At 48.5% G+C, this 25,167-nt stretch overlaps 1 protein-coding gene across 9 annotated transcripts in view; it reads right to left on the bottom strand.

Moving 5' to 3' along the window:
- Positions 1 to 4,226: 4,226 nt before the first annotated feature.
- The window catches only part of SETD3 (SET domain containing 3, actin N3(tau)-histidine methyltransferase), a 79,965-nt gene continuing 59,024 nt past the window's right edge, over positions 4,227 to 25,167 (bottom strand). For 6 of the 9 annotated variants that reach the window (XM_082737645.1, XM_082737647.1, XM_082737648.1 and 3 more), the window contains 7 exons: positions 21,169 to 21,227; positions 19,799 to 19,913; positions 14,978 to 15,052; positions 13,775 to 13,941; positions 12,752 to 12,837; positions 6,235 to 6,395; positions 4,227 to 5,554 (listed from right to left, as the gene is read on the bottom strand). In XM_082737645.1, the coding sequence (XP_082593771.1) occupies positions 5,129 to 5,554; positions 6,235 to 6,395; positions 12,752 to 12,837; positions 13,775 to 13,941; positions 14,978 to 15,052; positions 19,799 to 19,913; positions 21,169 to 21,227 (1,089 nt within the window). In that variant the 3' untranslated portion in view covers positions 4,227 to 5,128. The remainder of the gene's footprint in view (positions 5,555 to 6,234; positions 6,396 to 12,751; positions 12,838 to 13,774; positions 13,942 to 14,977; positions 15,053 to 19,798; positions 19,914 to 21,168; positions 21,228 to 25,167) is intronic. The other 3 variants (XR_014313539.1, XR_014313540.1, XR_014313541.1) reach the window with 1 other exon arrangement.

Below are 25,167 nucleotides of genomic sequence, written 5' to 3'. Positions count from 1 at the left end.
TGTGGGTTGTAGGTTCAGATGCAGATATTCTTGGACGACGGAGCCTCGGCGGAGCAGACGTTCATATGAGGGTTTCCTTCCCAGAGAGCAAATGTCCCGTGCATGAAAGACGGACAGCATGTGAGGATGGGGTAAGAGCTCTGGCGGGGGCGGGGCACGTGGGGGAGGGGGTTCCTGGCCCTGTCTGCAGAAGGGAAGGAAACAGGGCACCACGCCCCGAGAGCAACCACCCGGTCAGGCACCCCGACTTCAGCAGCCCTGGTTAGCCTAGAAGTAGCCTCTCCAGAGCCATGCCCTGTTCAGACAGGAAAGGCTGCTTTGAGGTTCAAGCCACGACACAGTCCTCTTCTACTGGAACACTCTGGAAGGGTTGGGGTGCAGAAGGAAACAAGGGGAGAGACTCCACGCCAACCTGGTTGCAGGAGGAGGAGGCGTCGGCTTCGTCGGGGAGCCGTGCAGGGCGCGCCCAAGGGGCCGGTTCCTAAGCCAGACACCGGGGCCGTGGAGCACCACCTGCACGTGCCCGTGAGCCGGGATGTGTCGGGCCTAGGCCATGCCTGGGGGTCTCTGTGGCCCGGACGTGTAGATGCGCGTCTTGACAGAGTGCTGTACACGCGCACATATGCACACACGCAGCCACAGGCATGTATGCGTACGTTCGTGTCTGTGTGCGAGTGTGCACCATAAAATGTACGCACACGCACACGAACACGTGTGAGTCGAAGCCGATACGAGTGTGACAACCTGCGTGAACGCCCCCGACTCCAGAAACCATGCTGAGTCCCCAAATACAAGCCTCTCTGCCTTCCTGCTTCTGAAGGAGACGCCAGCGGCAGCACCTGTGTTTCACGGGGCTGGCGATCGTCCCTCCTTCCATCTCAAGAAGCTTCTTCATTCCCAGTCGGTAAAACCCCTGCTGGAAGCTGGGCACAGGCTTCGGGACTCAGTCCCTGCGGGATCCCTCCTCCCTGGGAGGCGGGGACCTCCTGGCTGTCCCTGTCCCCGCCGCAAGGTGCACAGACCCCGAAGAGCCCGTCGGAGGTCTTTCCTCTGGCATTCCCCCCCCCGAATACCAGAGCACAGTCCACCCCTCTAATGACTTGTGGCAGGGTCGGCCCGATCCTTTGTTCAAGCGGCCGTCCCACCTCGAGGGCAGCCAAGGGTTTCCTGGGAATCTCGAATGACTCACAGGAGCTGCCATGGCATCAGGGTCACAGCTCCCGCTGAGTCTGGGTCGGAAGCTCCTCAAACCCACGGACAGAGGCAAGCTGCGTGTCGGCAGAGCGGGGATCGTTTTTGCTACCCGCAGTCCCCTGAACATTTCCCGCGTCCTGATGACGGCTCACACTTACAGCAGGGCAGTAACACACATTTCCTGAATGTTCAGCAGGTCGCCAGCCTGGGTATGAGCTCACTTGCTGGGCCCGGACCTACTGGAATCCACACCCTGAGCCACCGCGGATGGCCTCCCCACGCCTCCGCAAAGCCGTTAGTACAACCAGAGCACTGGGACGTTTAGAACGCCGTCTTCACCAGTCACCCTGGTGGTTGTCCTGAGAAAGTGCTCCCTCCCTCGGGGGCCCTCTGCCTCCCCACCCCATGGCCCCGGCTGTGCCTCTGTGGAGACTGTGACTGAGCCCACCGCCCCCTGCTCCAGGGACATCACGACTTCCTCCCCCTCAGCCCGGCGCACCCAGGACCAGCACTGCAGCGCCCGTCATGGGAATAACCCGTCCGCCAGTGCATTGAAACACAATCCCAGTTACTCCGTTTCGGTTTACACCCAGGATTTTAGGACTACATTACGTAAGGGGCTGCGGATGAGAGCAGTCGGCTGACCCTGGTGAGGCGACTGAATTCTACTCTGTGCTGCCCGAAGCTGACAGGCAAAGCTGACTGAGCCCACATCCCGGCTTGGGGCATCCGCTACACCCTGCTGAATGGGCCGCTTTGCCAGATCAGTAATATGAACACGGCACAGTGTATCCCATAAAAGGCTTCTTCCCGTAGCCATGGTTACAGCACTTTAAGATCTGGGCTTTTTAAAACTCACCCCCCAAACCAGACGCCGGGATGACTCCTCATTTTCTTTACGGACCGTCCTGTTTTTAGTGCTAAGTTCAAGTCACAGGTACTTTCTACGGTTTGGGGTTTGGGTTTTTTTTTTCTCAATTCTTTCACTCCAACAAGTACATACTAACCACCAAAGAAATACGGTAAGTCACGATTTACAGAAAAATCACTACGTTTAGTGGAGGCTTAATTTAGCATAACCCTGTGCATCGCACTGGGAACCTGAGAATATTTTTAATGTTTTACCCTCTCTCTCAAAATACATACACACATACATACCTGCATACATCGTTGTGAGCCTGCTCTAGGAACTATTGGGGCAAGTCACCTATCAATTGCCAGTTTGCGTGGAGAAACTGGGTGGTTTTTCTAGGCTGGTGAAATCTAATTGCTAAGTGTTTACACAAATAACACACAAAGCTGAGAAACAGAAGCAGAGGCTGGCATCCGTCCAGAGACTAGCCTGAACAGCCTCATATCCAAAAGCATTAAGAAAAAAGTAAACTTTGTTAAAATGATTTGAGAGAAAGGTCTATTTTCATGACAGATGGCAATGAGGGTTCTTCAATGCCAATTTAATCACTTTTCCTCGATTTTCAAATGCTTGAGCTGTGGTTCCAAGTGTCTGTGCACCAGCATTGGCTCTGCGGCACCCAAACGGGGCAGGAGGGTGACGAACGTGTGCCGTGGCCTTCCCGTCAGCCGAGGGCAAGTCCGGCCAACTCAGGGAAGCGAGGTTGCTCGACAGATACTCTGTCCTCCTACCGCAAAAGTTCTGCCCTTGGGGCACCTGGGTGGCTCAGCGGTCGTGATCCTGGGGTGCTGGGGTGGGGCGCCCTGTGGGGCTCCCTGTGGGGCTCCCTGCTCAGGGGGGCATTGGCTTCCCCCCTTCCCTCTGTGTGCACACTCAGGCTCTCTCTCTCAAATAAATAAATCTTTAAAAAAAAAAAGAGTTTAGTTCTTATGAGGGTCATTTCTAGGTCACAAATGCAAAGACTGTCCTTGAATCAGAGCCTAATTTATATAATCACTTTTTGGTCCAGTTATCTGCACAAACACACCTGCCACGGGGGGAGGTAGTGGTCAGAGCAATCTTCACATTTTTAAGCAGGGGCTTCTGATAATCACCGTGCAAGGAAGAGAAGAAACAGAGTCCCAGGGGCTGTGACGAGCCCCATCAGCGGTGCGGTGCGGCCAGGACCCGGAGCCCGACTCCCACCCACGGTTCTGCCGGCTCCGTCTGGACTCGCGTCTTTTCCGGGGAATATCTGACAACCACCCAATCTCCTGACACTATTTTACATCTCAGCTGTACATAATTTTTCCAAGGTTGTATTTAATCCAAGACTTAACTTGGAAACCAACGAGAAAATATATCTACGTATCGGTGATTCAAGTCCTGGTCTCCGGGGGGCTTCCCCGCCAGGGCAGACAGCACCTCAAAAGCTGACCCGTGGGTTTTACAGGCGCCGCGCACCTTGGGGAAGCGCTCTGATGCGAGCTGACGGGCGAGTCTGCTGTCGGGTCGGAGCTGCAGGCCGGAGCTGCAGGCCCACTGACGAGGGGCTACGGGCGTCAGCCCCCATGGGAAGACGCGGCCAGCGGCGTGGAAGAGTGTCACCTGCCCTTCGTGTCTAACCGCCCCCTGGGCTCTGGGAGACAACGCGTCCTCGCGCAGGATTAAGCAACTCATCCGCAGACCGCGTCTCCCCCGAGGAGAAACAGGGAGCGCATTCTGAAGACGGTCTGCGTGCAGCACTGGTCCCAAGACGGCGGGGCTAGTCACTCACACGGGAGTGATGCCCTTCACGGACCTCAGAGACCATGTGCGAACTCACAGCTGAGGAAGACCGGCCATCCGCGGCCCGAGAACTGGGGGCTTTTGGGGCTCACCATCCCGGGCCTTGGCCTCCCCAAAAACGTGAGAGAGCTCCTGCGGGTGTGTGCCTGCTGCGGCCAGGCCCTCCCCCTGCAGGCCAGGGAGCGGCGACCTCGGGCCCATCCTGCTCCTCTGCCTCCCCAGGGCAGGCAGAGCTCGGGGGCAGGCTGCGTTCACACCGGCTCTAGCCTGCTCCGAGAGCAAGCAGGACGTCTGCATCAAGGCTCAGTTCAAAGGCTCTGTCCCCACTTAAAGAAAAGGAATAGACAGAAAATATTAATCATGTTTTCCTTTTAATAAGGCTTTTTACTCAAAAGTGTAGCTTTGAAAATCTCTAGCTTGTTGTGAAAACCAGAAAAGCCAGGGAGCCGCCTCACTTTGAACACCGCCGCGGCGAGCGGGGGCGGCCGCCGTCCACAGCCGCTCCAAGACGACGCGGGCAATCAAACGCGACACCGTAAAATCAGAGTCAACGCTGGAAATTAGAATGATGCATGTCCTACTGTGATTCAAGGAAGAAGGACAAGTTCTTAACACAGGAAAACAAAACACAAAAGGCAGATGAATCTTTAGAAATCACTAGATGTGTGTGTGTGTCTTTATATCATTAGGATTATCATCAACATTTAAAACTATTAAAAATAAGGTTGCCACCTTCACTTTTCTTTCAGTACCAGGTGTTATTTTTTTAGGGGGGAACAAAAGGTTTTGCCCCGACCCTCAAGTTGCCAAACCCCAAGGCCGTTCTGTGCTGTGCAACCGCCCGCCGCCCCCGCCCCCGCTGAGCCCCCAGAGCGCCGCCACCCAGTCCCGCTGCAGGAGGCAGAGCAGCTCCCTCGGTTGTCAGGATGACGGGCCCACAAAAGCACAGCTGACAGCAGAACCGCATTCTTCCCCAGGAAGAAAACACATTTGCCCACAATGGGTCTACAGAATCTTCCAAAGCACCTCGTGGTGGCTTGATAACTTGTTTTGCCCAGAAGCAAGATGGCAATCTTAAAGAAGGAAGCTAGATTTTTTTTAAATAACTTAAAAAAAAATCATTTTTATATAAAGCAGCAAAAACATGTTTTCCTCTCTGCAGAAAGAAGAAAGTGAACAAGAAAACACAGCGATGTACAGGGCTTCGCGAACTTCCACTCAACCGCACTCCCCGCCGCCGGCGCCCTCTCCGGGCTACTGCGCGCTCCCGCCCTCCGTGCTGTCCGAAGAACATTCTTTGGTGCTTTCCGTCGCTCTTTCACTTTCCTCCTGACTTAAACTTTCCTTTTCTGACCCGGTCCCGTTGGGGATAGAGTTTTCGCCATTCACGAGCCCGTTCTCCACGGCCTTCGCCCTGCTGACGGCCTCCGTGAGGGTGAGGGCCTCCTGCGCGCCGGCCTCCTCCAGGTTCCGCAAGGCCAGGGGCAGCCTGGCGCCCGCCGCGCCCTCCTCGCACCGGGGCAGCGCGGCCCCCGCCTGCATCTGCTTGCGGTAGTGCTCCCGGTTTGCAGACGCGCTCTTCACCGCTTTTTCCAAAATCTCCTTTTCGCCTAAGCGCAGCTTGATGGCCATTGCTGCGCGAACAGAGAGGTCGTGGTCTTTCAGGAAGGATTTGTCTTCCTGGGAAATGAAAATGAGCAACATTAATTATAAGAAGCCTAAATCAGCAAAAGCACAGCGACAGAAGGCAGATCAGTTGTTGCCAGGGACGGGGTCACCAGGGAAATGCAAGGGGTGACAGAAGGTTCCAGAACTTGACCGTGGCGGTGGCTGCAGGACTATGCGCTTATATCAAATTGTACACTTTACAAGCCTACGTTGTGTTGTATTTATTTACACCCCAAGAAAGTGATGATAAAACCACAATGATGAGCCCAAATCAAATGGGGTCCCACCACATCTGACAAGGAACTTGACTTATTTAAAAATGGTTCCAGTGTCTGTCTCGTGCACTGCCAGCCCCAGGCTCAGCGACGGGCTGAATGAAGGAAGGAAGGAAGGAGGAACGGGTGAAGTTAGTGGGACAATGGTAAACCTGGAAAGCACAAAAGAAAACTTAAAATTCTAGACAAGTGTTGAATCATTTTTAAGATTCTCCTTCTAGCCAACAACGCCTCAGTAGAATTCTTTTGGTCAAGTATAAATGTGTTAAGTAGGAAAATATTAATAAGTTGAATGAACAATGTCAGATATACAACAATTTTACTGATAAAAGCCAGTTACATTTAGGACAGAATCTCTTCTTAAAAATCCCCGAAAACATGCCAAAGCTCAAATCCTCATTGAAGCCATTGAATTACCTCAATAGTTGTTTTGTATGTTTTTAAAAGAAGCGAGGCTCGATCTTCAAGAAATGTCCAAAGTCTGACCTCATTGTCCCAGCTAACAGGGTATTCAGAATTACCCAAAGTGAAGATTCTGTCCAGAGCATTATCTCCCAGCAAATGTTCCTTCAGTTCTTCTGCAGAAATACAAACAGCCATCTGTGAGGGAGGAAACAGCACGGCTTCTCATTTTAACAAGCAGCCCACCTTGGAAAAGATCTTCCCCAGCGACGTCACCCTCCTGTGGAGAAAAGCTCCCCCGGATGACGGGCCTGGCCATCGCAGGCTCTTCCAGAGAAAGTCAGGCCCAGCTTGCCTGAGTCGGGGTCCCGACCAAGCCTTGGCGCAATCCGCCATCCCTCGTAGCCTTTATGGGGGACACTGAGAGCTTTTAGGCAGTTTCACAGGATACGTTTTAAGGACAATCTACAGAGACACATCCCCTATCCTGACCACAGCGGGCTCGCACACTCAATCACACCAGCGGGGTCAGACACACGTCCCGGTGCACAATGTCAACAGTACGAACAGGTGACAGCACCTGATCCAGCGACCCTTCTAAATTTAAGTCAGACTGGTGCTCACGGCAGCAGGGGACCCGGCAAAGCTCCTTATCTCCTCTTACAACACATAAACCACAAACTGAAAGAAATAAGAAAATGGACTAGAAGAACCTTAGTTAATGAAAAATGTGCCTCTATCCCTCGCTTGTCAGGAATTTAAACAGAAATTACAAATAAACACCAGCGAACACCTCAATTACCTTGAAACATAGTTAAGAAGAGGAAAGGACGGAGCAAGCGCTCGGAGCACTCCCGCTCCCGGCACAGGATCTTCGAGACCCAAACGTGCCGATCCTGCTCATGCTCAGGAAATCCGCCCCGACTCCTTATGTAATTACGAGACACTACCCCTTTCCGAGCGGTGCCCCACAGCTGTCACTATTTACAATTCAAACTGAAGACCGTGCTGCCAGCAAACCAAACTTTTATTAGTATTAGAGGAATTCAAAGAAGAATACATCAACTATCTTGACATGACGAATTGTCTTTCTATGACTAAAGAGACACAAAAGACAAAGAGCAGACCTAAAGGGTTCCAGCCGTTTGTTTTTTAAGAAAAAAATAAGTTAATCTAATGTTCAAAAAGGAGATTTATTAAGTAGCATTTGTTAGCAGAAGATCATGATAAAATTCAGGGGTTTTATATTTTGGATCCTAGTTTATATAAAGCCCTGAAAATTTTAAACATGCTTCCTCAGTGGTAGAGAGTTCTTTTCAGAAGCCCCCTCACCAAGGTCACCGGTTTTGTTTTCTTCCTAAGCCCACCCAGGTTCTGCCCTCAGTGCTGGAAAACTAAGGGGCAGGAACAGAGCCTTCTCTCTCTGCTACTTTTAACAATGAAATTGGGCTCATTCACTCTATTGGGGACATGAAGCCCCACGGGGGGACGTGAGGCCGCGTCACCATGTGACCGGAGGCTTCGTGAGTAGCCCCTTCCCCTGCTTGCCTGCAGCTAACAAAGCCCTGACAGATCCTCTCTGTCCCCACGGGGGCTCTGCGCCTTCGCCCAGCACCACAGGAGCGCTTGTGTGGTCACCCCAGAGAGTGGGCAGGGCCCTCGCTCCTGAGCCTGGCTCCGTGTCAAACGCTGGTTCGTCTAGACCCCCGGGGTACCAGATCTTTTCCACGGATCCTGTTCTTTGCAAAGCAGCAGGAGCCACATGGGATGCTTGGGACGTGGGCTCTGCGTGAGCAGCGCCGGTCCTGGCATGGGGCCTCCACCTGCTAGCTGAGGGCCAGGTCACTCCTGCTCTGCGAACCAGACTTCCCGCATCAGTCACGTGGGGATCCCTAGGCCCCACAAGCCTGACGGGAACTTACATGAAGTCCGCACCACGCTGAGCACCGTCACAAATGACAGGGACGAGTATCACCGTCCTCTCTCTTAGCTATAAACTCCTTTAGGATACGAACTGTCACCTTCGATTTTCTACCTTGCCTTGTATGCAAGAAGAGCCCACAGGACACCCTTGACTCGGGTTCGCCAAAATGAATCAATGGGCCCCAAAGTACACACCCACCGAAGCTCTAACTTGAGGGACAGTGAGTCTCCAGCAATGTGGCCCCTCAGAAGGGACAAGTGCCATCTCGCCACTCTGTGGGCTCTGTAGTTGGCGTCTGCGCTGCCTCTGTCTGGGGACAGTCTCAACCACCTCCACCCTGATGTCAAACCCTGGACTGGCCAGCATTTCTCCTGCATCCAGACGTGAGGACAGGGGCCCGAGGACCGCAGAGCCCAGCAGACTCCCCACCACAGGCCACAGTTTGCCTCTGGGACCAATCCATCCTTTCCCGGCCGCTAGGGCAGCTTCCTTCAGAGGAGTGACTGTTCAGTCAGACGGTAACTCACTTGCTCACTTCTTCCTACCCAATCTGGTTTGCACAGGATTTAAGTTAATTTACAAGAGCAAACACGCATGCGCGCATGCGCGCGTGCGCGCGCGCACACACACACACATACACACACTCACACAAGTGAAACCTCAGGGAAGGGGATAATAAAGATCAGAGCCGAAATAAATGATATAGAAACAGAACAAAAACAGAAAACAATAGAACAGATCAATGAAACCAGGAGCTGGTTATTTGGAAAAAATTAGGAAAACCGCTAAACCTCTAACCAGACTTACCGAACAGAAAAAGGACCCAAGTAAGTAAACTCACGAACGAGAGAGGAGATGTAACAACCACTGCCACAGAAATACAGACACTCTTAAGAGAATATTATGAAAAATTACAGGCCAACAAACTGGACAATTTGGAAGAAATGGGTAAGTCCTAGACACATGTAACTGAAAGACACGACCAAACTGAAACAGGAAGAAACAGAAAACTGAGGAGACCAATCACCAGCAAAGAAACTGAATCAGTCGTCAAAAGTCTCCCAAAACACAGAAGTCCAGAGCCAGGTGGCCTCACAGGCGAGTTCTACCAAATATATAAAGAGGAGTTAATACCTACTCTCAGACTATCAAAAAAATATAAAAAGAAGGAAAGCTTCCAAATTCATTCTATGAGGCCAGCATTACCCTAATAAAGACACCACAGAAAAAGAGAACGACAGGCCAGTATCCCTGATGAACACGGAGGCAAAAATTCTCAATAAAATACCAGCAGATCGAATCCAACAGTACATTAAAAGAATCATTCACCATGATCAACTGGGATTTATTCCTGGGCTGCAAGGGTGGTTCAATATTCACAAATCAATCAACGTGATACGCCACATTAATAAAAGAAAGGGTACGAACCATCTCATCCTCTCAACAGATGCAGAAGAAGCATGTGACAAAGTACAGCCTCCTCACCGTAACAATCCCTCCACAAGGTAGGTTTAGAGGGAGCAAACGTCAATGTCACAAAGGTCGTACATGGAAGACCCACACCTAACATCACCCTCGACGGGGAGACACTGAGGGGTCTTCCTGTGTGGTCAGGAACAAGACAGAGATGTCCACTCTCCCCATGGTTATTTAACATAGTCCTGAAGTTCTAGCCACAGCAACCACACAACAAAAAGAAATAAAAGGCATCCAAACCAGCAAAGAAGATGTAAAACTTTTACTATTAGCAGAAGAGATGATACTATATATAGAAAACCCAAAACACTCCACCAAAACATTGCTAGAACTGGTAAGTGATTTCAGTGAAGTTGCAGGATACAAAATCAACATCCAAAAATCTGCTGCATTTCCATACACCAATAATGAGACAACAGAAAGAGAAATTAAGCAATCAATCCCATTTACAACTGCGCCGAAGACAGTAAGATATTTAGGAAGAAACCTAGCCAAAGAGGCAAATGATCAGTACTCAGAAAACAGTGAACACGTACAAAAGAAACTGAGGAAGACACCAAGAAATGCAAAGACAATCCATGTTCGTGGATTGTGAAGACAAATACTGTTAAAGTTTGTACACTACCCAAAACAATCCACGCATTTAGTGCAATCCCTATCAAAATGCCAGCAGCATCTTTCACAAGAGCTAGAACACACAACCCTGCAATGTGTATGGAACTACAAAAGACCCCGGACAGCCAAAGCAATCATGGAAAAGACAAACAAAGCTGGAGGCATCACAACTGTGGACTTCAAGTTATACTATAAAACCGCAGTAATCAAAACAGCATGGCAGTGGCATAAAAACAGACACAAATATCAATGGAACAGAACAGAAAACCCAGAAATGAACCCACAACTACATGGTCAATTAATCTTTGACCAAGCAAGAAAGAATATCCAATGTTAAAAGACAGTTACTTCAACAAATGTTGCTGGGAAAACTGGACAGCAACATGCCAAAGAATCAAAGTGGACCATCTTCCTACAGCACACACAAAAGTAAACTCAAAATGGATTACAGACCCAAATGTGAGGCAGGAAACCATTAAAATCCTAGAGAAGAACACAGGCAGCAACCTCTCTGACATCAGCCATAGCAACTTCTGAGGCAAGGGACACAAAAGCAGAAATGAACTATTGGGACTTCATCAAAATTAAAAGCTTCTGGAGAGCAAGGGAAACAGTCAACAAAAGTAAAAGGCAACCTAATGAATGGAGAAAGATAGTTCCAAAGAATATATCTGGTAAAGGGTTAGTATCCAAAATGTATAAAGAACTTAACAAACTCAACACCCAAAAAATAAATATTCCAGTTTAAAAATGGGTAGAAGACATGAATAGACATTTTTCCAAAGAAGACAGGCATGCATGGCTGACAAACACATGGAAAGATGTTCAACATCACTCAGCATCAGGGAAATGCACAAAACCTCAATGAGATACCACCTCACACCTGTCAGAACAGCTAAAACCAACAGCACAAGAAACAATGTGTGTCAGTGAGGATGTGGAGAAAGGTGAACCCTTGTGCACTGTTGGTGGGAACACAAGCTGGTACAGCCACTGTGGAAAACAGTATAGAAGTCCCTCAAAAAGTTGAAACTAGACTACCCTATGACCCAGCAACTGCACTATTAGGTATCTACCCAAAGAATACAGAAATACGAATTCAAAGGGATACGGGCACCTGAATGTATACAGCAGCATTATCTACAATAGCCAAAATATGGAGAGCCCAAATGTCCACAGACTGATGAATGGATAAAGAAACTGTGGTATATATACACAGTGGAATATTACTCAGCCATCAAAAAGAATGAAATCTAGCCATTTGCAACGACATGGACAGAGCTAAAAAGTATAATGCTAACTGAGATAAGTCAGTCAGAGAAAGACAAATACGATATGCTCTCACTCGCAGGTGGAACTTCAGAAACAAGACACAAGACAAACAGGCAAAAGGGAAACAAGAGAAACAGACAAACCAAGAAACAGACTCTGAACTCTACAGAACACACTGCTGGTTACCAGAGGGGAAGTGGGGGGTGCGGGGGAGACGGGGAAATCGGTGATGGGGATTAAGGAGTGCACCTGTGACCCGCACACGGCATACGGGGAACCACTATGTTGTCCACTGTACACTGTATGTTAACTAATTGGAATTTAAATAAGAACTTAAAAAAAGTAGAAACCTGAAGTGAAACCTCAGGACCATGGGATTTGTGGGAGGGGGGAATAAATTTTCAGACAAAGAAAGAAAACACAGGGTGCCTGGGTGGCTCAGTGGGTTAAAGCCTCTGCCTTCGGCTCAGGTCATGATCCCAGGGTCCTGGGATCGAGTCCCGCATCGGGCTCTCTGCTCAGGAGGGAGCCTGCTTCCTCCTCCTTCTCTCTCTGCCTGCCTCTCTGCCGACTTGTGATCTCTCTCTGTCAAATAAATAAATAAAATCTTTAAAAAAAAAAAAAAGGAAAACACAACCACGAGAGGTCAAATCTCAGTATAAGAAACCCCAAATGGCTTGTCTTAAGCAAACATAAAAAGTAGAGGCTCAATACATAAATTTAACACTTTCTGTACCCGAAATCAGAGGCTACAAAACATTTTGTGATGTAAACAGACTCTGTTTGCGGCATTGACGACTCTCAGGATGCCTGACGGTAAAAGCGTGCCGGCAGCTTCGGATGTGGAAAGCAGAGCCAGTTGCCTAGTGAAGTCCTGTGGCCCCCGTACACCACACTGACCCCACGACGCCCGGGGTACTCACAGATGTCAGCGCACCGTGACAGAGAGACTAAAGGCCACAGACACAGAGTTTTACATGCACTCAGGCGATCCCGGATGTTTTAAGTTTTCTTCCCACGCAATAGAGAATCCGTTGTTTATGACAAATGAATACTGCCGACACATCAAGGGTTGAATGAAACGTTTCCAGAGTCCAACAGATCCACTCTGGCTATGGTGCCATCCCCCCCTCTCCAAAAAGCGCTCTAGTTTAACACGTGTATCTTTAATCTGAATCTATGATTTACAGGTCATTCATTTCTTTAAAAGTCAACACCCCCCCGCCCCCCACCGACATCACTTACCTTCAGTCATGCAGAATACGCGGAGAAAAGCCAGGAGCTGGGCAGAGAGCGGCGGCTCGGTGGAGTGCAGCGCAAACACACTGGACCTGACAAAAGCGGGAGCCGCGTTAGTCCCCCCGCCTGGGCACCTGCTCCCGGCAAGCGAGAGCCCTTCACGCCACACTCACACCGTACGATCTCCCTCACACATGGAACTTAAGAAACAAGACAAACCAACAAAAGGGAAACAAGAGAGACAGACAAACCAAGAAACAGGTGGGTCACGCTCGAGGGGGCCCAACCCGTACGACTGAGCCTGTCCCCGTGCCGGAACCACACGCAGTACCGCCCTGGCTGCCCGGGAAGCACATAGGGCAGGCTCCCGCGGGGGACGGCGGGGCCGCCTCCACCAGCCTTCACCTCCGGTGCACACAACACACTCACAGACTCAAGAGTGCCCGTGGTTCTTAAAAATGTTAGCAATAAGTTATGTTGAGTTCTCATTTCAATCATTAATTAAATATTGACAAGTTCAATAAAAATAGGTCCGGATAATCCATTTTCATTAAGAAAGGTTCCTCCAATCCCTGGAGAACTAATAAATCATAATTCTTGTCTTATCATTTTGCACCTCAAATGCAAGAAAATCCTCAAGAATTTAGCCAGAAATTCTTGAAATCACTGGGGATCGTGACTTCATTACAGAAACTAATGGTGGCAAAGAATTAAATGAAACAAATTGATCCGGGTCATTAACCTTTTCAAGGTGAAAGACACTAATGATCCACAGTATTTATTTAACTGAACGAGGAGTTCAGGCCACGTCCCCTGGAACGGACCGTGAGTGCTCCCAGCGACACCATGAGCTTTCTCTTAAAACGCTGCTAAGTCTCCCGGCGCCTCTGGCTAAACGTGCTGTGTAGCAGGGACAAAGACACGGAGACAAACCACTCTGGAGAAGTTGTGTTAACAAACCAACGAAACACTATGCAACCGGAAACACTTCAAGGAACACAGGGAAGAGGTGCGCATTTTTATACGTACGTGGGGATGCCGGCGCGAGCCAGGACCTCGGCCTTCATGGCATACAGCCGGTCACTCTTACTCACTCCCAGCTTTATTTTCACTCTGTCGTGTGAATTATTGTCAAAGAAAAAACCACTGTGGATCACAAACTCTGCATTTGACCGAGTGCCATAAAAAATGTAAATCTGAGATGCGGTAAAGAAAAAATAAAGGGATATAAGAGAAATTTAACATCATTCTCGATACAGAGCAGGGTGATGGGTCAGTTCTCTACTTCAGCTGGCCTTCCCACTAGGGACACACCACAGCCCTGCAGTGACTGTACCTCTCCTGTGGTCCCGAGACCCTCCGCCACCCGGCCCGAGACAGGTGACGGAGGGCAGCCACTCCCGCCGCCGCAGGAGCCGGACTGCCTCCCAGAGGAGCCTGGGCCGCGGGCGCTCCCTGCCCGCCCCCTCCCCCGGTCCCCGGGACAGCGAGACTAGTTCCTGACGGCCGCACCTGACCATTCGCGACCGCTCCCCCTCCTTCTAATACAGGGGTCTCTTCTGGAATGAGGTGTCAGACAACGTCCATCGGACGCTGTCGCGCCTAGCAGGAGGGCCTCTAACTCCTCTGCAGGAAGAGCCCATCAGCACTTTGTCGGAGGATGACTGTTCGTTTTGTCTCAGTTGGAACGTCGGCGGTCGACGTCAGTTCCGCTTTTTGGGATTAACTGCTTGGTCATAAGCCCAACAGGCAGAAAGCAGGCATCAGAGATGCGCGTTTTCAAACGTACAGAAAGGCTTGGCCCTGCCCCCACCCAGGTTAGGGGAGAAAAATCCACAGATTAAAGTGGAGTACCCGACCCACGGCTCCGTCCCCTTGTTTTTGCCGTCGATATAAACAGCCTGTTTATAAATAAACAAGGTTCTAATCAACACAGAGTACAATGCAGCTTATGGAATCGAAAACTGTGTTCTACTGTCATAACACAAAGTTTATTTTCAGTTGACAGGATCACAAATGTTAGGTCAACTGTGCAAATACATGTGTTCCCATTTTTTTCTTTGTGGACCCAAAGCACAGTACATTTCTTACAACTTTAGGTCACAAGCTATATTCCCTAAGCAGTCCTAAATACATATACCCCCCATTTTCTGTCTGACTTAACACCCTCTCAAGCCGATCAGCGCATTATTAACCCTGTGCCCAGTGGCCAGCCCACCTTCTGCCACCTACCTGCTCTCCCGCGCGAAAGTCCCGCAGGGCGACACACTCACAGCGGTCATCTTCCAGGTTGTAGCCGGTGGTGATCTAGACAGAGGAGTGGGGGACAGCTGTGAGCACCATGGTCTGCGGTCCCCTCACTCATGAGGGTCTTTGTCAGCAGTTAGAAGATAAAGGATAACCAAACGTCCCGCACCCCGCATGCCTTACTAAACTGCGAGAAAACTGCTTGGTTATTTTCATTAACCCTGTTTATACCAGAGATTCTTATATGAGATTCCACCCCTTGAGTAAAGGCTCACTCTTAGGAGAATGCGGTGTGTAGGTTCTCACTCACTGGCCTCCAGCAAGCACAGTCACTTGTCACAAAGCAAGCCCCACAGATAGAAGCGAGGTCTCCTGGAGAACGCTAGCTGACTCGCAAGTGTTTCTCCCATGTGTGGCCACCAAGAAACGACAGTGTGTCTTCCGTTGGATAAAGAATCAGGGAAAAAGAAAAGCCTACTTCTAGATTACGCACATACTTTACCCTGAAATTAGAGGAATTGAAACTTTCAGAGAAGCACTTCCAGCTGTGTGCTATGTTCTTAGCATCTCTAAGAACTGCGCGCTGCCCCAGACCTGCCCCAGACCTGCCCCCTCCACCAGCAGCTGCATCTCTCCCCCAGCTCTCCTGTTCTGAGCGGCCAGGCGAGGCCACATCTTGACACATAAGGCACAAAGATATTCCTGGTGCCACTACTGGTCAGCACCTGAACTCCCAAATTATCCTTTGGGCTCTCTCCTTCCTTGTCATTCCCCTGCATGGCCGAGGTCCTTATCATCTGCACAAACCTTCCAACTACCTTCAAACTCCTTACTGTCCCTCCTGCATCTCTAGTGACACGACAGTGTTGACTTCCTACTTCAAACCTTTCGGGGCCTCCACTCTACCCACAGGAAAAAAATCCAAATTCTTGAGCATGGCCAAGGAGGAGGTGGCCCCTGTCGCCCTCGGCCTCATGAGCTGCTATCCCCCGCTCCGCCGGCCTCTGCTCCAGCTCCCCCATGCCCAGGACCTTTCACACCTGTTTTGCCTGAGTCTTGACTTTTTTAGGGGTACCTGCCCTCCCCCTACCCAACCACTCTGCACTCCCAGAGCCCCTGTGCTGTCACCGCTCTCACCCAACACCTGCCCCACCAGCCAGACCCGGAGCTCCCTTGCCACTTCTGTCCCCAGGGCTGAGTACTCTGTACCCAACACCTGAAACACTTTGATAATATTTACTTGATGCGTGAACCACCAGGTCAGGAACAGGATCCCCGATTTACGTCAAAAGCTCTTTCTTAAGACATCTGCCCTTCAGAGCAGCCCCCCAATCTCTCAGATTGTCTGAAACCGTTGTTCATGAATTACTCTGACCTCCTCATTCTGTCCTGAGAATCAACATTTCAGACCATTGCAACTGCTACTTGCTAATAAAGGTATCAACAGCTTGGATCCAAAAAATTACTTCTGAGTCCAGGGCATGGCATTTTTTAGGAGGGAGGGCCGTGTGACGATCATCCTTAAAGCCAGTATCCCCAGAACTAACGGTCCATGAACCGCATCCGTAGAAATCCCTCACGCTGCTGCTCTGCAAACCAACAGAGACACAAAAGCCACGACAAATGAACGCAGCCAGGTATCCGGCACGTCTTCACTCACAGCACAGTTAAGACACTCGATAACATCAGCTCTGTGAAGATCCTGCCCAATGTCAAAATCACTCAAAACAGGATTCTGATAATAAGGATGGAATAGGAACCGCCCATGAACTCCCAGCCCTGAAAGTCTGCAGCTGCAGTGTGTTTACACGGGGCCTGGCAGGAGCAGCAGACAGCAAGAGCGCAGTCAGGGAAGCAGGAGGGACAGGGAAGGGCTAACAAGAAACAAAAAAAAAAAATAGGGAGAAACACAGGAGATAAACAGGTCGGGAAGGTAGGCTCACTGAAGGGGAGGCCTGGCGATGTTATACAGGGCACCCAGGGCAGCCTGCCTGGAGGAATTCTGTGAGTGGTCTTGCGGATATCAGGGGAGTAAGTGTTTCAGACAGCAGAAACAACCTGTGCAAAGGCCCTGAGGTGGGCGTGTGCTGGCATCTGAGGAAGCCCAGGGTCTCAGAGCTGTGTGTGTTGGGAGTATAGCGGGGCCAGGCTGAGCAGGGAGCCTTGTCTGCTACTTACAAAAAGCTGAGACTGCACGTCTTTGTGACTGGAAGTCTTATATAAACCTAAATGTTTTGGATGTTTTAATACTCAACCAGAAAGACCCTGAAAAAGAGACTCTCTCAATTCTGCTTGAATTTCCCAACGCCCTTCTATCCCGACCGGGAGAGTTACACAGTCAGTGCAAGGGCTGGTTCCTCCAACACACTTTAACAACTGGAATGGACACAGCGGCCTATAAACCACTTGGTGTGTCGCTCTCTGCACAAATGGAACGAGCTCAAGAAAGGAAACCTGCAGCTTAATTCTAAACCAGCCGCGCAGAACTGAAAAATACATCACATCTTACAATTTAATATGATGTCCATGAACTCGTCTGAGTCAATCTGTTTCTCCAAGTGGCTAGGAAATGGGTTCCCATGTGCCGCCACCTCTGGCCCAGGTGCGAACCCTGCCTTTTTTGTTCTTCCCCGATTCTCTGCCGCTCCTGGTTTGGAATTACTGCCACATCTCGGCTCTCCCATCTCCACTCCCAGCACCAGGTTTTTGTCAGAAGCACAGCGTTGCTGGGTTACAAATTTCTACCTACTCCCTCAGTGACAGAACAGACAGACAACGAATGTCAGGACAGACACACACACGACAGTCGACTGTCTGAAAAGCCAGGCCTTCATTTCAAGGACCTTATTTTTAAAAAGAGATGAAATGTTATCAAATGTGATATACTATACTTCATAGTGTTAAAATAGATTCTCAAATTCTATCAGACACAATCTCCCTTGAAGTCTCGGGATGACCACGGAAAATGGTTCAGGCGAGGTGTACGGAGTTCAGCATTCAGGGAAAACAACCGCTGTAAGGAAAGGCACTACCATCCTGCAGAGACCTGCTGAAGGCCAGCAAGGCTTCGCCAGCTCTGCGGCGGGACGCAGACTTCACGAACAGCACTAGAGAAAGACAGCATTCATGCTTGTCCCCGGTGCATTATTTTTATTTTGAGATGAACTAACTTTTTGTTTTTTACTCTTAGAGGCAAAGAGTGAATAGTTTAATCCCATTTACACAAAAGCAACACCAGCACCAGCATGGGTGTGAGGGTATGAGGGCAAAAATGCACACAGAGAGAAAGGCTTGCACAAAACCACAGACTGTGTACCTGCAGGGTGCTGAGCGGAGGGACCCGGGCCACAGGGAGGCCGGGTGCTAGCGGGTTCTGGTGGGGAAGGGAGCCTCCACATTCCATTCCCACAGGAGCATCCGTTAAACTCCTTTTGTTTGTTTACAATAGAGTACGGAGCTTTTTAAATTTTAGAAATAAAAAAATAAACTCGAATGATCAATCAAGTTTGGGACCCAGTGAAGCAAAATACTACAGTCAACCATTAAAAGCTTTTTGAAAAATTTTAAAAGTTTGATCTTATAACCAGTATAAGGTAGCCCTGAAGGGGAAAAAAAAAGAATGGAAGTAAATAAAACATGCTGCTCCTTCCTGGCTGACTGAGTGAAGCGCGGCTGAACTAAGGCAGGAATACAAGTATGGGGGGTGTCTCTTCACTCTCTGCACGAGTGCGCCTGCCACTACACCTTTCCAAATTAGCACCAGCATGTTCTAGCTTCAAGTGTCTGGCACAGGTTAACATGTGTTCTGGCCGTTCTGTGGGTTTAGACGTGAAATACTCACAGCATTTTTTAAGCCTGTTCATAGGACCGCTAATAGTACCGAAGGGAGCTGATGTTGAGAACAGAGTGAACGTGAAGGTGACCCAGCTGGTGTTCCCGCATAATGCTTAAAAATGCACAATATTCTGAAGTTGATCACATTTCTGGGCGCGGATATCAGGAAATCTCAGACAACCACCTCAGCACAGAGCGCGCGTCAACCTCTGCCGCTGCCAGGGATCCAAAGACCGCGGAGGAACAGGGAGCCGGCTTCCACGGCTTCCTCCCCTCCCGCATCGTAATTAACAATCATCCCCCAATTCCCTTATTTTCTTAGTGTCTCCTACCCGTGCTTCCCACGCCCGAGATGCCAGCGCTGCAGGCGAGGCCAGGAGCCAGCCGCCCCGGCGCGCCTCCTCCTGCCCCAGCACCAGGGAAACCAGCAGCGGCTCCTGAACAAAAGCAGGTTACTAAGCGGGGCCGAAGATGTGGCGGTGTGTCAGGCGGAGGGAGAGGGAACAGGAAGCAATCAGAGAATGCACACAGCCGGGAATGTAGTCAGCAAAGAAAGTAAACAAGGAACAGAAAAGGAAAAACAAGAAAGAAGAAAGTTGTTTTTTTTTTTTCTTCAATCAATCAGTATTTTAAGGAGAGTAAGAAAAAAAACCTTTGGGTTAGCCTGTGGTTCAATAACATAAGGAAATGAATGTTTAGGCTGGAATTATGGCTTAGCAAATAAATGCAGTTCACTGTGGTTTTTGAAAGTGGAGTAAGATTCAAGTTCCTGGTTTTTAGGATTAAGCAAATGCAGAAAGAGAAAAACACCAGCTTCTCTTTGTGGGAGGCTGGAGGGGTGTCTCGGCTTGGTTCTGCTTGTTCCCTATGGAGAGCGGCAGTACAGGGGCCTGATCTGTCGGTGGAATGTCCCCTCTAAAGCTTATTCACCCCAGCTCCCCGGATTAAACACAACGCAGAGGGGGTCATTACCAGGCCGTTGGTGTGATTGCACATGTCCCATAACGGAATCAGCGCCAGGGTCACCCGGGAACCGTCCTCCGTGGGAATTTGGTTTTGTCGAGTCATAACAGAAGAGACTGCCCACCTGTAAGGACCAGAAGACAGGTGAACTGCAGCAAGCACATGGCAGAGCCCAGTGCAGTGAGACCTCAGCCAGAAACTACGGTTTGCCTGACGCCTCACCCACGCTCACAACCTTCTCCGAGGCGCCCCAGGGGATGGCTGCCCGCCTTCGCCATCATTTAAAATTTAATCTAGGGCTGAGGGGAGGGATGGGGACCCAGAAGGGAAACGGAGACAGAGAAAACTCAGGGATGAGGATTAAGGGGGGGATGTTCCAGGGAGACAGAGGGTCTGGAAGGAGGGCCGGGGACAGAGATCTCCAGGCCTCCGGTCTTCACCAGGGCCGGGAACCCTGCCCCCGAGCCCACACCACCTTCTCCTACCCAAATGCTGACTCTGCACCTGCACAAGCCTCAGTGAAAGGCAAACAACGTAACTCCTTTTTGACCAGAGACCCCCTAAGAGTCTATCAGATGAGGCGTGCTATTTTTTATTATGCTGCACAATTAAGTCTTTTATATCATTTCACTCATATGTGGAATTAAAGAAACAAAACAGAGGATCATAGGGGAAGGGAGGGAAAAATAAAATAAGATAAAATCAGAGAGGGAGACAGACCGTAAGAGACATTTAACTCTAGGAAACACACACGGCTGCCGGAGGGGAGGGGCGTGGGGGAACGGGGTAACTGGGTGACGGGCAGTAAGGAGGCACGTGGTGGAGTAGGCATTGGATGTTATACACAACTGAAGAATCACTCAATTCTACCCTGAAACTAATAATATATTATATGTTAATTAACTGAATTTAAATTTTTATAAAATTCACTTTACACTGAAATAGTCTATAAAGGGGGAAAGTCCTCATGACCAGCCTACATGAAAGTTCATCTCCACTATCACTTGCCCACCTCAGCTAACCCCACCACTACAGGGGGAGGGCTATTTGTGTGTTAGAAAAATGCCGATCCTTACCCCAGCTGCTATTAGAACTTCGGCAAGACTACCCTGTCCCGGGGCTTTAACTGGTCACAGCAGGTCACCTCTTACTTAATACTCAAGTAAGTACTTAACTATTTAAGTAATTCCCACTTCCAAGATCCCCAGATCACTCAGAAACCACCCCCCAACACACACAATACACAACACACACCAAAGATGCAAACAACCACACCCCACATCGATCCCTTGCCACACCCCAACACACACACACACACACACACACACACACACACACACGCATAAACACACACACACACACATCCTCCCCACACCAACCTGTAGTCCTCATAAGTGAAAGCATCTTTCAAGGGCAGTTTGTTGGCATGAGGATGGGTCTGGGAATTAGAAGTTTCAGAAAGCAGACGTGCAAAGAGAAAAGGGGAAAACAGAAATCAGTCAGCAGAATTTCATTATTTAGCTGCCTAACAGATCCTAACAAGAGCCAAATGAAGCAGGAGGCGTCCAGCCGCACTACTGAGGGATCACCATGCTCTCCGGCTCTCATACATCACTGTCAACTTAATTTGTTGTGCCCAGCAGCCGCCATAAATCTGCTTCCTCATATTTCGATACCAGAACCCACAGACACCACAGAAAGAGGATTTAAGGTGGACTGACTTTACAAGCGGTGGGCAACCCACATTCTGAGAATCTGATCCAAACGGAAACCGGGAGCCTCCAAAGTTGGGGCTGCCCTGGCCTTCCTTGAATCTTCTCCCCATAACAAGCCGCACATCCCTCAGGAATACATTGCAAATCTCGCCTTATATCGATAAAAGGAACAATTAAAGGCACTCTAATAAATTGAAGCTTCTCTCATTTATCTCCAACTTAAATCATTTGGACGGAAATCAACTTATGTGCAGATGAATCATAGACGTAAGTGTGGCTCAAGTCCGGAGAATCAAGAAACGCGCTGTGTGAAATCATAAATTTTACAAACAAGACAGAGATTGGCTACCTTTCTTTCCCTCTGGACAAAACAACATTTGGTAAAAATGTCCCAAACCTCACACTTACGAGAATGTTTTATCTGTTCCTTTTCTCTCATCACAACAACCCTCCCACCCTGGGCCTTTAGAGCGGACAAAAACTTTGTTTCAGTTAAGAAATTAGAAGTTGTTCGGGGCCTGGGGGTGCTCAGTGGGTTGAGCCTCTGCCTTCGGCTCGGGTCAGGACCTCAGGGTCCTGGGATCGAGCCCGCATCAGGCTCTCTGCTTGACAGGGAGCCTGCTTCCCCGCTCTGTCTGCTGCTCCCCCCTGATCCTGATCTCTCTCTATCAAATAAATAAATAAAATCTTTAAAAGAAAAAAGTTGTAACAGCATAATTTTAATCTCTGGCTCCAGTTCCGGTCTGACAGACAGACGGCAGCAAGTGACCAAGGGAGCACACGGCCATCTCTGCGCCACAACAAGACCCCGCGGTCCGGTCTCTGCACCGTTGTTCATGCTCGAAGTCAGTGCGCACGCAGTCTGGACTCCTGACACATTAGCATCACAAGTGCACGGCCATTTATCATCGCTCCCTGTAATGTACTCGCTGGCACCGCGCGCAGGACAGTAGGGGATGAGGTAAAAGTGGCTCAAACCGTAAATCAATTAGAAAACAAAAGCTTGTGCTCAGTGCGCAATTTTAGGCAAATTATATATTACAAAAGGCTGCCAATTGGGTGTTAGCTCCCAGGTGCCTGCGCTCCCTTCTAATTCTTCACCCAGTTTTAACCCTTCGGAAGGAAAGTCAAAATATAGAATTATATGTGTGTAATTTGGAAATGCTGCAGGAACATAGATGAAATTTAAAAAGGTAGGTTTCAAGTCAATATATAAAATGACTTATTGCCCAGAGTAAATGTCTAGCTGCTGGTGATAGATCGGGATTTTCTACTTCTGTTTTTAAAAAAAAAAAAAAGAGAGAGAGAGAGAAAAACAAAAAACAAAAACCAAAACCTGATGCTCTGGTCAACCCCAGCAAAGATGCAAGAATCCCAGAGCCTGAAGCTTCTTTCCCTTTTCTCTGTAATGAATGAAAATGCAAAGGCCATGTTCTAAGAGCCCTAAAGATGCTGTCCATTTACCTTTATAAAATTTAACCGTAACAGTATTCAGGTTTTTCCTTATAAAAGTACAAATTCAGCAGGTAAGAACTGCCCCTCCACAAACCCAGAACCACTGTGCGGGTAAGAAGCACCACAAAAAGGGCCTCGGCTGCCGAAACCCCCTCACTTACAACACGGTGACACCTCACAGCTGTGCCACCGCGGACGGGGGCAGGATGGCAGGATGGCACGCACACACCATCGCTCTTCAAACTCTAGGAGGTGGGAAGCATTATTGTTTCTGCTATTTTAACATGCTTTAATTCACTTAAACTGTGGAATGCACTATGGTATTTGAGAGTTGGTAAATTCCAACACTAAATCCCACAGGTACTAAGAATTTGACCCACCCTCCCCAAAAAAGTCTGACTTACTGAATGAGAGGAAGGATGACAATTTTCAGAACTAGAATGCTGAATGTCAAAACGACCTGAGCAAGGGTCTCCCACCGCTCAGGACTCTGAAACCTCTTTCGATCTGCAACCTTACTCAAATAAGGCGACCTCCTCAAAAAGGCCAAAAAGACAGAAAACAAACTCTCCAAAATGTTTCCCTTCCTCCTATTTAAATGCCTTTCTTACCAAAAACAGAAGTTCATACTCATTGTCCTGATGAAGTCATAAAGACAACTCATGGGGGAAAATAAACAAATGCTTTCTTCAGATTAATTGTGACAATTATTTTGGCTGTACACACAATATTTGCAGAATCTGTTAGAAATAGTTGTTCTTACATGCTTAAAAATTAAGGTGTGCCTCTTGCACGTAATTCTGATATAAAAAGCTATTCTGCCACAGAACACAGGCACTTAACAGTTATGCTGAAGCCCAATTTAATTTGACACTAGGGAGAAAGGCAAACGCCTTCCATGTCAACAGGGCTCTCACCACTGTGGCACGATCGCCACCTACTGGCCTCAGATTAGAATAGGCAGAGCCGCAGAGTTCCTGGATTCCTGAATTCCTTCCCTGGGTAAGGCCTACATAACAACTTACGGATACCCAAACTAGGATTTATCTAGAAGAGCTACTGTTACAGCTTTACTCAAGCAAAATTTGTTTTGTTAAAAAAAAAAAAATCAAAACAAAACAAAAAACCTACCCTATCTCTTAAAAGTATTGTATAATACTTTTACAAGAATCCTGAACCACTGAAATACTGAAAATGATTTGCGTGTGAAAAACATTTAACTCTGAAAAGAACTATTTTCACATATCCTGAAAAAATGAACAAGAATAAGAAAAACACCTCCTTCAAACACTCTTGAAGCTCTGGACAGAATGATTTTTTTTTTTTTAAACACCAAGTCTTTTTCCTGTTGAAGATCAAGTTAAGGTTTAAAACCACATCTTGCAAAAATGTTAATACTAACCCAAAGTTATTTGAAAGCTCCTAAAATGTCCTTAGATAGTAAGTCTTTAAGGTCATCCTTTACAGGCAAGATAACAAACGTTCCTCGCTTTATAAAGCAAAATCTGATCAAGATTTTGTTTTTCATGACATATCTTCTCCAAGAGAACACATTCCTAACTTGTACTTTAGAAATAAAAAAGTTTATTAAAGCAGAAAGCTTACACATTGTGCCCAATTAGTCTCAGCTGTGACTCGTTTCCGAGACCCGGATCTACGTGGGATGGCAGGAGTGCCGCCATGCAGTGTCAGGGCAGGTCTGGGATCTGCCAAAGCGTTCGCTCCCCCCCACCTCCCACCCCCATAAAGACAGGGTTAGAAACTAGCCACAGAATTTTCTGCAGATTTTCAAATGATTGATATTTTTGCTTTCTTGAGCATTATAAATATTTGAAGTTGGAGAAATAAAGAGCTGGCGAAGCTCATAATCAGTCTTGAAGCCCGAAAGAGCTTTTACTCTTGAAAGAAGACTCCAGTTTCCTTACGCCAACAGGCAACCCAGTGAAGTCCTCTTCCGCTCCCTTTTCTGCCAAAAGGAGGTATTCCAGATGAGACACAGTAATATTGTATCTAGTACAAAATAATCACTGTGTTTGGGAAAGATTAATATCTAAAATCGCTTGTTTGGCTTCAATAAAAAGAAGTAATATTGCTAAATATGTAAGTATGACATTTTGAAGAATTTACCATATTGCATGGGTCTGGTAGCTATGCTTAAGGAAATTAAAAACCACTACAGTCAGCATATTTGATCCTTATTAAAGTTCT

This window comes from Mustela nivalis, assembly GCF_964662115.1.
Source record: "Mustela nivalis genome assembly, chromosome: 6".
Taxonomy (NCBI): Eukaryota; Metazoa; Chordata; class Mammalia; order Carnivora; family Mustelidae; genus Mustela; species Mustela nivalis.
Note: the sequence above shows the minus strand (reverse complement) of the source record. Positions and strands in the feature narration are given on the sequence as shown.